The 12,682-nt window shown below is 39.4% G+C and overlaps 1 protein-coding gene across 6 annotated transcripts in view; it reads left to right on the top strand.

The window, feature by feature from the left end:
• Positions 1–12,682, top strand: part of ADCY2 (adenylate cyclase 2) — a 434,372-nt gene that overhangs the window by 416,263 nt on the left and 5,427 nt on the right. For all 6 annotated transcript variants that reach the window (XR_012157385.1, XM_073332378.1, XM_073332375.1 and 3 more), the window contains 3 exons: positions 7,409–7,555; positions 9,528–9,635; positions 12,501–12,615. Coding sequence is in view for 5 of the 6 variants with exons in the window: in XM_073332378.1 (XP_073188479.1) it covers positions 7,409–7,555; positions 9,528–9,635; positions 12,501–12,615 (370 nt within the window). In the remaining variant the exon portion in view is untranslated. The remainder of the gene's footprint in view (positions 1–7,408; positions 7,556–9,527; positions 9,636–12,500; positions 12,616–12,682) is intronic.

The raw sequence follows: 12,682 nt of genomic DNA, 5'->3' as shown, positions 1-12,682 counted from the left end.
GTAGAGAGTAAAATTCTTCACAGATCTGAACTATGCAAAAATAACTGTATTTAGCAGAGTAATGATTTCACAATAAATCAAAATAGATACTTAGCAGTGGTGTTTAATCTTTGATGAGTTAGGTCAGAAAGAGCAACGTTTCTTCCCTCATTTCAGCATGCAGTAAGACCTAATAGTAAAGTACTGCACATAAAAACTTTTCTGCTTTTCACTACCCATGAGCTGGTATCCACTCTGAAAAAAAGTTGGCAGAAGATACCGGTGAACCACAGAAGTTTTTGGCTTTGTGCCAGGTTGGCACAGATCCAGTTCTCAGCTCAGGCGTTAAAGACAGCAAGCCATCAGGAGCCTACTTTCTCATATATGCTATTGCAAAGCTGCCCAACAGAGTAGCACCATCTGGTCACCTAACTATAGGCAACCAGATTTATATTCTCACCCTCAAGCATATTGTGATTGAAATTAGCTTTAGATAAATTTGCTGATGATCAGCAACTGTGATGTGCTGAGCCCTCCGAGCTGTCATGTCAAGCAAAGGAAAAATTGGTTTGGCATGCTTTAATGGTCCTCCCTTTAAAAAAGGATTAGAGTAATACTTCTGTTAGTTATTTTTCTCTTCAACTAGTTTCAAAGCCATTTCTCAAATGGACGAGATCCAGCTACTAGATTAATCTTTGGAAACACTTAGGAATATTAGCATACTGTTGCTTTATGTGTGCTGTGTTTTAAACATCAACTGTTTACTCAGATTTGTTTTAATTAATGACACTAAGGGTATGGAAAACCATTTAAAACTTTCTGATTTGTTGCATCTATGCGTACTACAAGCTTTCCTTTTAATATTGGGGAAGGGCCTTGTAGTTGGGAATGATGATAAAATATATAAAGAAAGTCAGAATAGCGTGAAAATGAATCATTTTGAGATGGCCTCATTTCAGTGGTGGGGGTCAGAAGGATGGGGGGGAGTGTGTGCACACATAAGTGTATGTAAGAGTTGGATAAATAAAGGAGAATTTTTAAAAGACATTTTAAATGTCAGACAATTTAAATTTGTTGTGTTCATAACCCATTGCATTTGCTTGTTCCAAACATTTGTGCAAACACAATTTCATTTAAGACTATGTTTGCGGAAAACAGTTTGACCCTGTTTCTAAAATTCATTTAATGATTAAACAAAATTTGTTTCAAAAGTAGTAATGTAGGATCTATTCCAGAATTTAATTTGTGAGATTTATGTGAAAGAGAAACAAGACAAGTATGGTAGGGAAGAAGAAACTATTGGGAAGAGAATGAAGGAGGAAAAAAGGAGGTAGATGGAGAATGAGTGGGATCGGATAGTGGGAATCTGTCTTTAAGAGACCCACTAGTGGTCCACACCAGGAAGTGCAAATGGCTAATGCAGTGGTCTCAGAGTGAACTGTAATAAATATCTATTTGTTGGAACCTCCTGGATTCTGTGTCTGTATCAGATACCAAACTGGGAACATTATCATCAGGAGAGTTAAGGAAGGTAACAAAGGATGAATGGGAAGGATAGGAGACAGGGCTGGGATTTGAAAGATCCACTCTTCACTAGTGTTTACCCACTTAACATATGGTGTAGGCTCAAGATCTCTGTCACCCTCAATTTCTTTGAGAGGCAAAGCACTCATGTAATGTGGGCACTTTACTACTGTGAGCTCACCTGCAAGCCCACTACAGAGTCCACTAATTGCAGCCGCCGCCAGTACAGTGGTTAGACCAGCACTGCAGTCTGCCCCATTAGGAGGGATGGAAAGAAAGCAAGCAAGTGCCAGGCCCCTACCACAGATAGTGCAAAGCAGGACCTGATTGTTCCTCCATCCTTCACAAGATCTCTGGGACCAATCAAGTCAGCAGCTGGGCTGTGGAGGGGGGAAGGGCAGGAGGGCCTGGCAGAAGAGATTGAGATTCAATAGGAGGGGGAAGGGAACTTGCCGCAAGGAGCATAACATTTAATTTTGGTGGGAGATGGAAGCCATTCATTCCCAGACTGTTTCCTTTCCCTTCTTCCATCAATACCTCTTTGCCCTCTGGAAGATGCTGCCTTCCAAGTCCTGGGAACTTCCTTCTTTCAGAGGTGATCTCATTCATAGAATATTAGGGTTGGAAAAGACCTCAGGAGGTCATCTAATCCAATCCCCTGCTCAAAGCAGGACCTTAAAAACCTCTAAGGATGGAGATTCCACCACCTCCCTAGGTAACCCATTCCAGTGCTTCACCACCCTCCTAGTGAAATAGTGTTTCCTAATATCCAACCGAGACCTACCCCACTGCAATTTGAGACCATTGCATTCTCCTTGTCCCTTGCAGATGTTGGCAACTGGGCAAGATCCTTCTCCAGGACTTTCTCCTCAGAATCGGAAGTGCAAGCTTGTTTCACTGTTTTTATTTTAAATTCAAAAATATATATTCTTTAAGTCATGATTTATTTGAATATTTGTTAATATTACATGGAAATAAAACTACCCTTTCCTTCAGTTAGTTACAGCTATTCAGGATGTCTGAGTGACAGACAGGGAAAGCATTGATGGCTGTTGCATTAGATTTTCAAGTATACAGAATCTTAGGCTTAATGTTTTGGAGAGTTCTGCTTTTCAGATAAATGCTTTTCCCAAGTTAAGGAAGCCCTTATTATATCAACAAGCCAAATAACTTCATTAGATTGGAGTTCCTGTTTGAAATCCTCTCATCACCTGTGTGAGGGCCATGCTGACGCTTGGCTTTGTGTAAACCTGACTCACTGGTGTCTTAGCCCTGATCTACACTACAAACTTATGTTGGTATAACGACGTCATTCGAGGGCATGCAAAATCCATACCCCCTGTGTAATGCAGATATAGTGACCCAACTGCTAGTGTACACAGCACTATGTCGATGGGCAGGCTTCTCCCCTCAATGCACCTACGGCCTCTCGGGAAGGCAGATTGACTACACCAAGGGGAGAAGCCCTTCCATCAGCACAGGCAGCATCTTTACTAAGCACTACAGCTGTACCGACAGCAGCGCTGCTGCAGTGCTGTAAATGTACAGAAGCCATTAGACATTAACACCAGGATCTACAGCATTAGCCTGTGTCAGAGACGTGCACAGATTAGCTGAGCTCCACCTCCCCTTTCAACATATGCCATGCAGTGAGTTTGTCATCTCCAGGTTGTCTGTCTGTTTTTCAGCGCGGGGAGAGAGGAAGGGAGGGGTAACCCTGTTTTGCAACTGGCAAGGTTATATTTCTATCTACACGTGGTACAGTCCCACTTGTAACCCTTTCTCTTCCGTTATTTGTCCTCGTCTTGGTGTACAACCAACAGTACTGGGGTGTAATGCACACTGATGCTTTCTGAGTCTCAGCAGCACATCTGTACCCCCACTATGCACATTCTCACAACAGTGCCTTACTCTCTCCCTTATCATTGTGCATTGCACAATTACCACTACTGCTTCTGGGCAATGAACCTATTCCACAGGGAAGACCACAAACACTCCTTCATAACAGCAAGGGTCTTGTGGCTTCTGTGGGTGATGTCTATATGGCAGATAACCCTGGGGTCCATAAGTGGACCAATATTCCATCTCGTTCAGTATCCTGTCTGTGACAATGGTCAGAACCAGATGCTTCAAAGGGAGATGCAGGAAACACTGCAGTGGGCAGTTAGAGAATAATTTGTTCTTAGGGAAAGTCTCTTCCTAACCCCTATCAGTTATTGGTTGGGTCTTGCCCTTAAGCATGAGGTTTCATTTCCCTTCTAAAATATTTTTATCCTACCTAATATAACTATGGATGTTGTTATCCTAATAACTTTAACAAAAGGCTAATCCTTTTTTGAATCCTGCTAAGGACTTGGCTTTAACATTGTCTTATGGCAGCAAGCTCTTCACATTTATTATTCCTTGGGTAACAAAGTATTCCATTTAATCAGCTGCAGTTTAAAATTTGTTGCATTTCAGTTTCATTGGCTGTCCCCTTGTTCCCACATTATGAGAGGATAGATGCACCTGGTTTATCTTTTCTATATCATTATCTCTCTCTGTGACATATTTTCAGCACTGTACACCCAATATCCTGTTCCTGATCAAAGTCCAACAGCGTGTAACCTTACTAATATATCCGTATTCTTGTTACTCTAATCTCATTTATATTCTTGTAGATTTTGCTGTGTAGTTCCCACCATTCAGCACTTTTCTTCCATTAGATTTCATGTAATCTCTTAGATGCGGTGTTGCACGTCCTCCACCACTCCTCTCTGATCTAGTCTGTCCTCCCTCAATAGTTTATAGCCAGGTACTACATTATCCTGTTGATTTTTGCCGATCCACCATGTTTCACACACCCAGAATGCAAGATCAACTGAGTTAAGACCCATTTAATACTTACACTGTGTTATTTACTAAACTAGGCTTATCTAGTGACTTCAGTGTAATTTAAGGCACTGTAGAATTTAGCCCAGTATATTTATTGAATAAATGAGTTGTTTCAACTTAAAACAGTATATAGAATCTAGTACAATAGAACTTTGCTAATTAACACCAATTAATGACCAGGAGGACCTTTGTGAATTACTAAATTTTAAAAATTATCAAGTAGGTGAGCAAACACCAATTTTTAAGATGGATAAATGATCACCGAATGTAGTTTGTTTATTTTGACATGCGTCGTTTATGCTAATATTTATAATATTAGATAATAGTAGTACATTTTATTTTTAAGAAGAAGCTTCAGTAATTAAAACCAACTATAGAAGTTTGCTGAGTGAAGAAAAGGAGCTCTTTTGTGTGCATTAGCTAGAGTCTGCTATAAATACTTTCCCTACTCTTTTTATAAAGATTATTGAATAGTTTCTCTACCATCTGCTCCCACTGAACACAGTTTGAGCAGCCTTTCACTCCTTTGAAATCCCAGCACTGTTTGGGTGGCTCAGACTATTTCACTTACAAAAACAAAATTCAGTGAGGATGAAAATGATTTGAGAAAGTAAAATGAAAACTGAGTTTACCACAGAAATATGTGCTGTCTGACCCCACTAAGCCATGGGGTGCAATCAGCACATAAAGAAGTCTAAACCAGGGGTTCTCAAACTTCATTGCACTGCGACCCCCTTCTGACAATAAAAATGACTTCATGACTGCAGGAGGGGGAACTGAAGCCTGAGCTCACCCAAGTCCCACTGATCCGGGCAAGAGGGCCAAAGCTGAAGCTCAAGGACTTCAGCCCCAGGCAGGGGGCCTGTAACCTGAGTCCTGTCACCCAGGACTGAAGCCCTCGGGCTTTGGCTTTGGCCCTGGGCAGTGGGGTTTGGGGTTCAGCCCCTGGCCCCAGCAAGTCTACACCAGCCCTTGGTGACTCCATTCAAAAGGTTTTGGGACCCCAAAGTTTGAGAACCACTGGTCTAAACTAAGCTTTGGCTAAAATCCTCTTTAAGTCTTCTAGGTACATGCTGGGATATTCACTACATATTTTGGGGATATTAATGACATTAGACTTGGCTTTAATACTGAGCCAACCCATACAGGCCAAGAGAAGTCACTTTGGGTCCAATCTGAGAAAGTCCTTAGGGCCCTCAAATCCTGTTGACTTCAGAGGGAGAGTTAGGTTGGTCAGCACCTTGAAGAATCAGGCCCTTTTCCCCACTTTTCCTGCGGTGTTTTAGATTTGTAATTTTGAAAGCTAAACTTGAAAAATATACCTAAGCTGAAACAATGTGATGTAAAGGTGTCTGTGGGATGTCTCCTTGTAACAGATGAGCCTGCCAGCATGTCTGATATCCCAGAAAAATACATTTGTTATCTATATTGAGAAAGATACTGGTCATAGGACTTTGTAGGACTTGATAAATTTCTATAAAGGTTGCTTGAGACCTACCTGTACAGTGCCTGTTCCCCACAGACTGTTTTGTGGCAGACTTAGCACACATTTTCTTGACTAATTTTTCATTTTACCTTGTCAAGTCACTGTTAAATTATACTAGTTATGCATAAAACTTCAGACATAGTCAGGCAGTATTGATGGTCCTAGCTACAGGGACACATCAAAGAAAAATGAATTACTGAACACCATTTCCAACCTTACCACCTTGCACAGCAGTACTTCACATGTGGGCCATTAATATACTTAAGTTTTTATCTTCAAAGCTAACAGGGAAGCATATTAAGCTTCTGATACAGCTCCCTGAATGCTGTAGTAATTTAACTCTTAGAACATGGATAGAAAATGCAGAAATATTCAGAGCCATCTAACTCCCTCAGACTGGAGACATGCAATCTTCCCTGCTGTCATTTTCTTGCCCCCCAGAAAATGGGACACACCTATATTGAAATGGAAATGAAATCAGTGGGAGTACTCATGTAAATAAGATGAACAGGATTTGGCCTTATAACACTATTATAATCTTCCTTAAGACACATATACTGCACAGTCTCTTCTTAGTAGTTGATTTTGGCACATCTTAAAGTTTTGTGTTGGCCTCCATGAGTATGAAGTTGCTAGCATCAGAAGTATTTTTTTTGTTTCCTATAAGTGACTTAAATTTATCCTCCAGGTGAAGGGATGAACTTATGGCTAAGGCAGTGAATGGGGACTGAGGAGATCTGGGTTCAATTCTTGGCTGTGCCACAGACTTCCTCTGTGACCTTGGGCAAGTCACTTCAGCTCTGATCCACAGCCCATTAGTGAATGGAACTGAAACTGACTGAGGTCAATGGAAGTCTTTCCGTTGACCTCAATCAGTTTCAGATCCATTCTCTAATCTCTTTGTCTCAGTTCCTTCTCTGTAAAAAGGGGATAATGCTTACTTTCTGTCATCCTTTCTCTTGTCTATTTAGATTGTAAACTATTTGGGGCATAGACTATGTCTTTTGCTATACATTGGTACACTGGCTAGAACAATGGAGGCATGATCTTGACTGTGTCCTCCAGGAACTACTACAATACATATAGTTAATAGTAGAATAGAGATTGTTTTGTAAATTATAGGTCCAGCCCTGCAGTCAGTCCTGTTCAAGTCAAAGGCAGTTCTGTGCATCGAAGGCTTGCAGAAATAGACCCTATTTCATTAGCATTATAAGATAACTTATTTTCCAGGGTTTATATTAATGAAAAAAATCAAGTAACTTTAAAACACTTTGAATGTTTCCAATTTTGTACATTGAAGGTTTCTTTAACAAATATGTTTAATTTGTTTTTAATTACCTACTGTAGATTAAACAAACTCTAGCTAATAAGAATAAGAAACATCAGATTGTAAGAAGTTAGTTCCATGTACCAGAACGTGGGAATCTTGGGAGGACATCTACTCCCACTAACAGTCCTCTCCATCATGTCTCTTTCTTCCACACTATACCTTTTATGGTTGATGAATCTTTTGTATTTAGAGCTTTGTTCTTTTCTTTTGGGCAGGATCTATATCACCAGTCATATGACTGTGTCTGTGTCATGTTTGCCTCTATTCCGGATTTCAAAGAATTTTACACAGAATCTGATGTAAATAAAGAAGGCTTGGAATGTCTCAGACTGCTAAATGAGATCATTGCTGACTTTGATGATGTAAGTACTAGTAACAACAACTATTATACAAATTAAACCTTGAGACCAATTTGTAAAATAGTGAATGAGAATGTTTGAGAGAGCAATTGAGAGGACGGTTTGGCAGGACATTAAGTGTCCATTTCATATGGATATTTTGATAGAGATTTGGGTCTAAGAAAAGATTTGTATATGTCATGGAGCAGATCATATTTTGGCTTATGTATCCTACTGCCATTGATCCACTTCAGGGAGAGCCTTGCACATGTGTCTGAGGGAGAAGTTTGGCCCTTTATTTATTCAACACAACACCCTCATATCAGAAACTTACCACAGTTTTCGAACTGCAGTGCCTAAAACTTGGTACCTAAATTTGTTTCCCTTGAAATTAATCATACTTCCTTACATCTGATCTGTATTAGTCTAAGTTTTTCTGGTTTTTGAGTGACTAATAAGAATGTGAAGGTTTTAAAACCCATCTTTCTCCTAAACTAAAGGCAGATGCAGACTGGGGAACTGATGGCAGAATTTGAAGACAATTACAGCTATGCAACACACTGCAGACAGCATTTGACCTGCACACACTCAGAGGGAAATTGCAATACATGAGACAATAAACAGTCCCATATTTTTTTTTACAAAGTCACATACTCAAAATGCAGAAAAAGGCTTATCTGTTGGTTCATGTGACACAAGTAGGAACCTTTTTATGCCCGCAGATGCATGCAGATCCCATTGGCTTCAAGGAATGGTACACATGTAAAAGAGAAGAATTTGGCCCATACTTAACAGCAACTATTATATTCTAGATTACATACACTGAACAAAAAGAAAAGGAGTACTTGTGGCACCTTAGAGACTAACCAATTTATTTGAGCATAAGCTTTCGTGAGCTACAGCTCACTTCATCGGATGCATACTGTGGAAAGTGTAGAAGATCTTTTATACACACAAAGCATGAAAAAATACCTTCCCCCACCCCACTCTCCTGCTGGCAATAGCTTATCTAAAGTGACCACTCTCCTTACAATGTGTATGATAATCAAGTTGGGCCATTTCCAGCACAAATCCAGGGTTTAACAAGAACGTCTCGGGGGGGGGGTTAGGAAAAAACAAGGGAAATAGGTTATCTTGCATAATGACTTAGCCACTCCCAGTCTCTATTCAAGCCTAAATTAATAGTATCCAATTTGCAAATGAATTCATATTCAACAGTTTCTCGCTGGAGTCTGGATTTGAAGTTTTTTGGTTGAAGAATTGCAACTTTCATGTCTGTAATCGCGTGACCAGAGAGATTGAAGTGTTCTCCGACTGGTTTATGAATGTTATAATTCTTGACATCTGATTTGTGTCCATTTATTCTTTTACGTAGAGACTGTTCAGTTTGACCAATGTACATGGCAGAGGGGCATTGCTGGCACATGATGGCATATATCACATTGGTGGATGTTCACCTGCACATCCACCAATGTGATATATGTCATCATGTGCCAGCAATGCCCCTCTGCCATGTACACTGGTCAAACTGGACAGCAGGAGAGTGGGGTGGAGGAAGGTATTTTTTCATGCTTTGTGTGTATAAAAGATCTTCTACACTTTCCACAGTATGCATCCGATGAAGTGAGCTGTAGCTCACGAAAGCTTATGCTCAAATAAATTGGTTAGTCTCTAAGGTGCCACAAGTACTCCTTTTCTTTTTGCGAATACAGACTAACACGGCTGTTACTCTGATACACTGAACACACTTTCTACTGATCATACAATACTGAAAAGATGTTCAGTGTAAGCGTAAAATGGACCATTGCACTTTAAGGTCATTCTAAATAAGAACAAAATTCCATGTGGAATTACATCCATCAAACTGTATTCAACTTATTTCTTCTAACAAGAGGTAGAAGACAGCATTGAGGATTAAGTATCAGAATACTGTTAAGGTGTGTAGCTACCAGACACTGAGAATCTGGGTAATTGAATAACTCTTATTTCTTCACAGTTGTTGTCTAAACCAAAATTTAGTGGAGTTGAAAAGATCAAGACCATTGGAAGCACTTACATGGCAGCTACAGGACTGAGTGCTACGCCCAGCCAAGAACACAGTCAGGTACAGCAAAGTCATAAACAGCTTGCTAGGTAAAAGTTGTGTTCACATGAAATTCAAAGTACATTCAGAGGGATTCAGTGTATTGCAGGACTAGCATGGATTTTATCATATTGGACAAGATTTTGTATATTTTTATTCACTAAATTCTTCAAGTTTCTGTGAACTATTACTCTTCAGACAGTGTAACATGAAAGGACCTCTTTGCAGTTTCTCAATCTAAATATGGCATTTTAGTTCCAAAACCACTATTCCCTATTATAGTGCAACAGTTCTCAGAAGCACTTCGCTAGAATAGATTTAGAGAGTTCTATGAAAGACTTCAAAAATTGGTGTTTCATTACATGTGTTCCAAGGAAAACAACAAACAAACAATCAGCTGTATACTTTGGGTTTGTCTACACGATCCTGCTGTTTGGACTAAAAGGGTGTAAACTGGAGCACACACCAGCATGCTGCATTGTAAATGTTCCTAGTAGACCCTGTGAGCATGAACTAAAAAGGTACCTAGGTTCACATTAAACTAGTTCTGTTAGTTATTGTAAAATAAGATATCTACACAAACTGCTAGACTTAATCCTGCATTGCAATGGGATGGACAAGATGAGCTTGACGGGTCTTTCCTAGTTCTAATTTCAGTGATTCCATGAACAGTCACACAGACCAGTCGAATTGTCTGGTCATATGGTGGTGACAATTTAAATTGGGATTAAAAGGCAGTGTGACAGAGTGTATCTCTATAGCCTGCCACATTCCCCCCCCCTCTGCAGTTCAGGTCCTCTGAAGTGCTTTTGCTAAACCACCATTGATTTGGACATTTACGGGTTGAGAGAGGAACATCCTCGGTGGGAGGTACTTGGCTGTAGATTTTGCTTCCCCCTGGATCTGCAGCAGAGCAGCCTGTTGAACTCCAGTGCATGTTGTAAGAATAATTTTTGAGAAGGGGCTTGGTTTTGGAGTGGGGCAAGAGTCTTTTACTGTTCAGTAAGTCTTTACTCGCAGAGCCCAGAGATTGTGCAATGTGAGCACTTGTATAAAAAGAGAAAGAAAGAAATATATCATTACAACATCTATCAACACACAATTATGTAAGTTATTACTAGGATTCTAAGCTCCTTGAGGCAGGGTTCATCTCTGTTCTGTCTGTGCAGTGCTTAGCACAATGGGTCCCAGTCGGGTCCTTCAGCACCACCACAATACAAATACATTAGTAATAATATTTCTTTTTTTCCAGCATGTTGCCAAATGCAAAAGTGATTGAATTTGGGCTGCATTGTGAACATGGAGATGTTGCTACCAGAAATTTTAGAGCCTTTACAAATATGGCAGGTTAGGCATAGTGCTATTCACACACACATGCATGCACACACACAGTTATTTATTAAGAGTTTTAAATATCAAAATATTAAAAGTAAGGAATCTCCAAATTAAAAATTCTTCATTATCTAGCTTCTCCAAAATGATGCTCATGAATTGTAATCAGAGTGGGTATCATAGCAGCCACAGTAAAAGAAGAAAGATAATTTGTATGCATAAAATAATGTAAACTAGACATCAAACTTTCACCATGTTGTTTCAAGAATATATGGTCTGCCATTAGCTGTAAATCATCCAGCCACACAGAAATTCCAGCCAGTTTCAGCATAGATACTAATGCAATAAATTAATATTGAGATAGCCAAAGGAAAAGCCAGTCAAAATATACCTTTTTTCCTCCTTGCCTAGTTGTATTTTATTGTATCTAATACAATTTCGCTATACTAGGCTGCTGTCATCATCTTGACCAATTTTCAGTTCAGGTCACTGACCTAGCTTCCAGGGATAACAGGCACTTCATGATCCCTGCTTATTCAGTACTGGTCTCCTCCTGATCAGCACAAAGGGCTTGCTTCTCCTCTCACCTGCACTGCTGTAAATCAGGGTTAACTCCATTTAAATCAATGGAATAACAGCAGTGTAAGTGAGAGTAGAGTTGTGTCAAACAGTTAAGTCTTATTAGACTGCTTCTGAATGTTGTTTGTCACTGAACATTAAATTGAGACATCTGTGTTGAATTTAAAGCAATATCCTAGTCTTGAAGATGTTACTTTATCAATCAAGTCACCCAGCCTCCTAAAATACATTTACCATATTAATAAAATGTCATATTCCAGATCATTTGCTGTAGCATAGCAGGCATGAAGCATATTCAGTGGCTTCTATTTGAGTAAATTGATTTCTTTTTCTGTCACCCAATTAGAATCTTTCTGCTAAATATTGATGTATATTCTGCAAAATATTTACCTACATTTAAATTATTATTTCTTTAGCAGCTTGTGTTCCTCTTAAATTGCCTGTTAGCAAATAAGTGAATGTAATTTTTATGCTTTGAATACAACAGACTGCGCTGCAGTAATGGTTTTCCATTACAATTTGAAACTGTGTTTGACTTATATATATTTGATTTACTAAAACCAGTTGCACTCATAAAACTGAAAGTAGAAGAAAATTATAAGATCAAGCTCACTGTGTTTTTACACCTACCTTAATATTTGTGAAGTTGTTTATAAGTATCTAGAAAAGGAAAGGATTTCATTAACACACGCACGTGCGCGCGCCCATCCTGGACATCTGTGCATACATTAAGTAAAAGAGACAATACATTGTTATGCCCTAGTTGATCCTAGCTGAAGCCGAGCAGATTTCAGTTCCTACCATTGGGTATTGTCTATCACAGCAGCTTTGTTTCTCATGCAACGTACTCTCATATGACAGTATGTTGAAGATTCTGAGTATTTTGTGCATGTTCTTGCAGCAACTGAGTTCACAGAAAACATTCTGTTGATTCTGGTTCTGTGGATTCCTATTTATTTGCTTTTTTATATTCAGGAACCTGAACGACAGTATATGCACATAGGAACTATGGTGGAGTTTGCATTTGCCCTTGTGGCAAAACTGGATGTAATAAACAAGCACTCATTCAATGACTTCAAGTTACGAATAGGTATGTGGCACAAGAGTCTTACAAGAATATTTTGCAAGGGAGAATTCAGTGTGAAATATGAGTACAT

This window comes from Lepidochelys kempii, chromosome 2 (assembly GCF_965140265.1).
Source record: "Lepidochelys kempii isolate rLepKem1 chromosome 2, rLepKem1.hap2, whole genome shotgun sequence".
Taxonomy (NCBI): Eukaryota; Metazoa; Chordata; order Testudines; family Cheloniidae; genus Lepidochelys; species Lepidochelys kempii.
The sequence above is the reverse complement of the archived record's forward strand: the minus strand, read 5'-3'. Positions and strand labels throughout refer to the sequence as shown.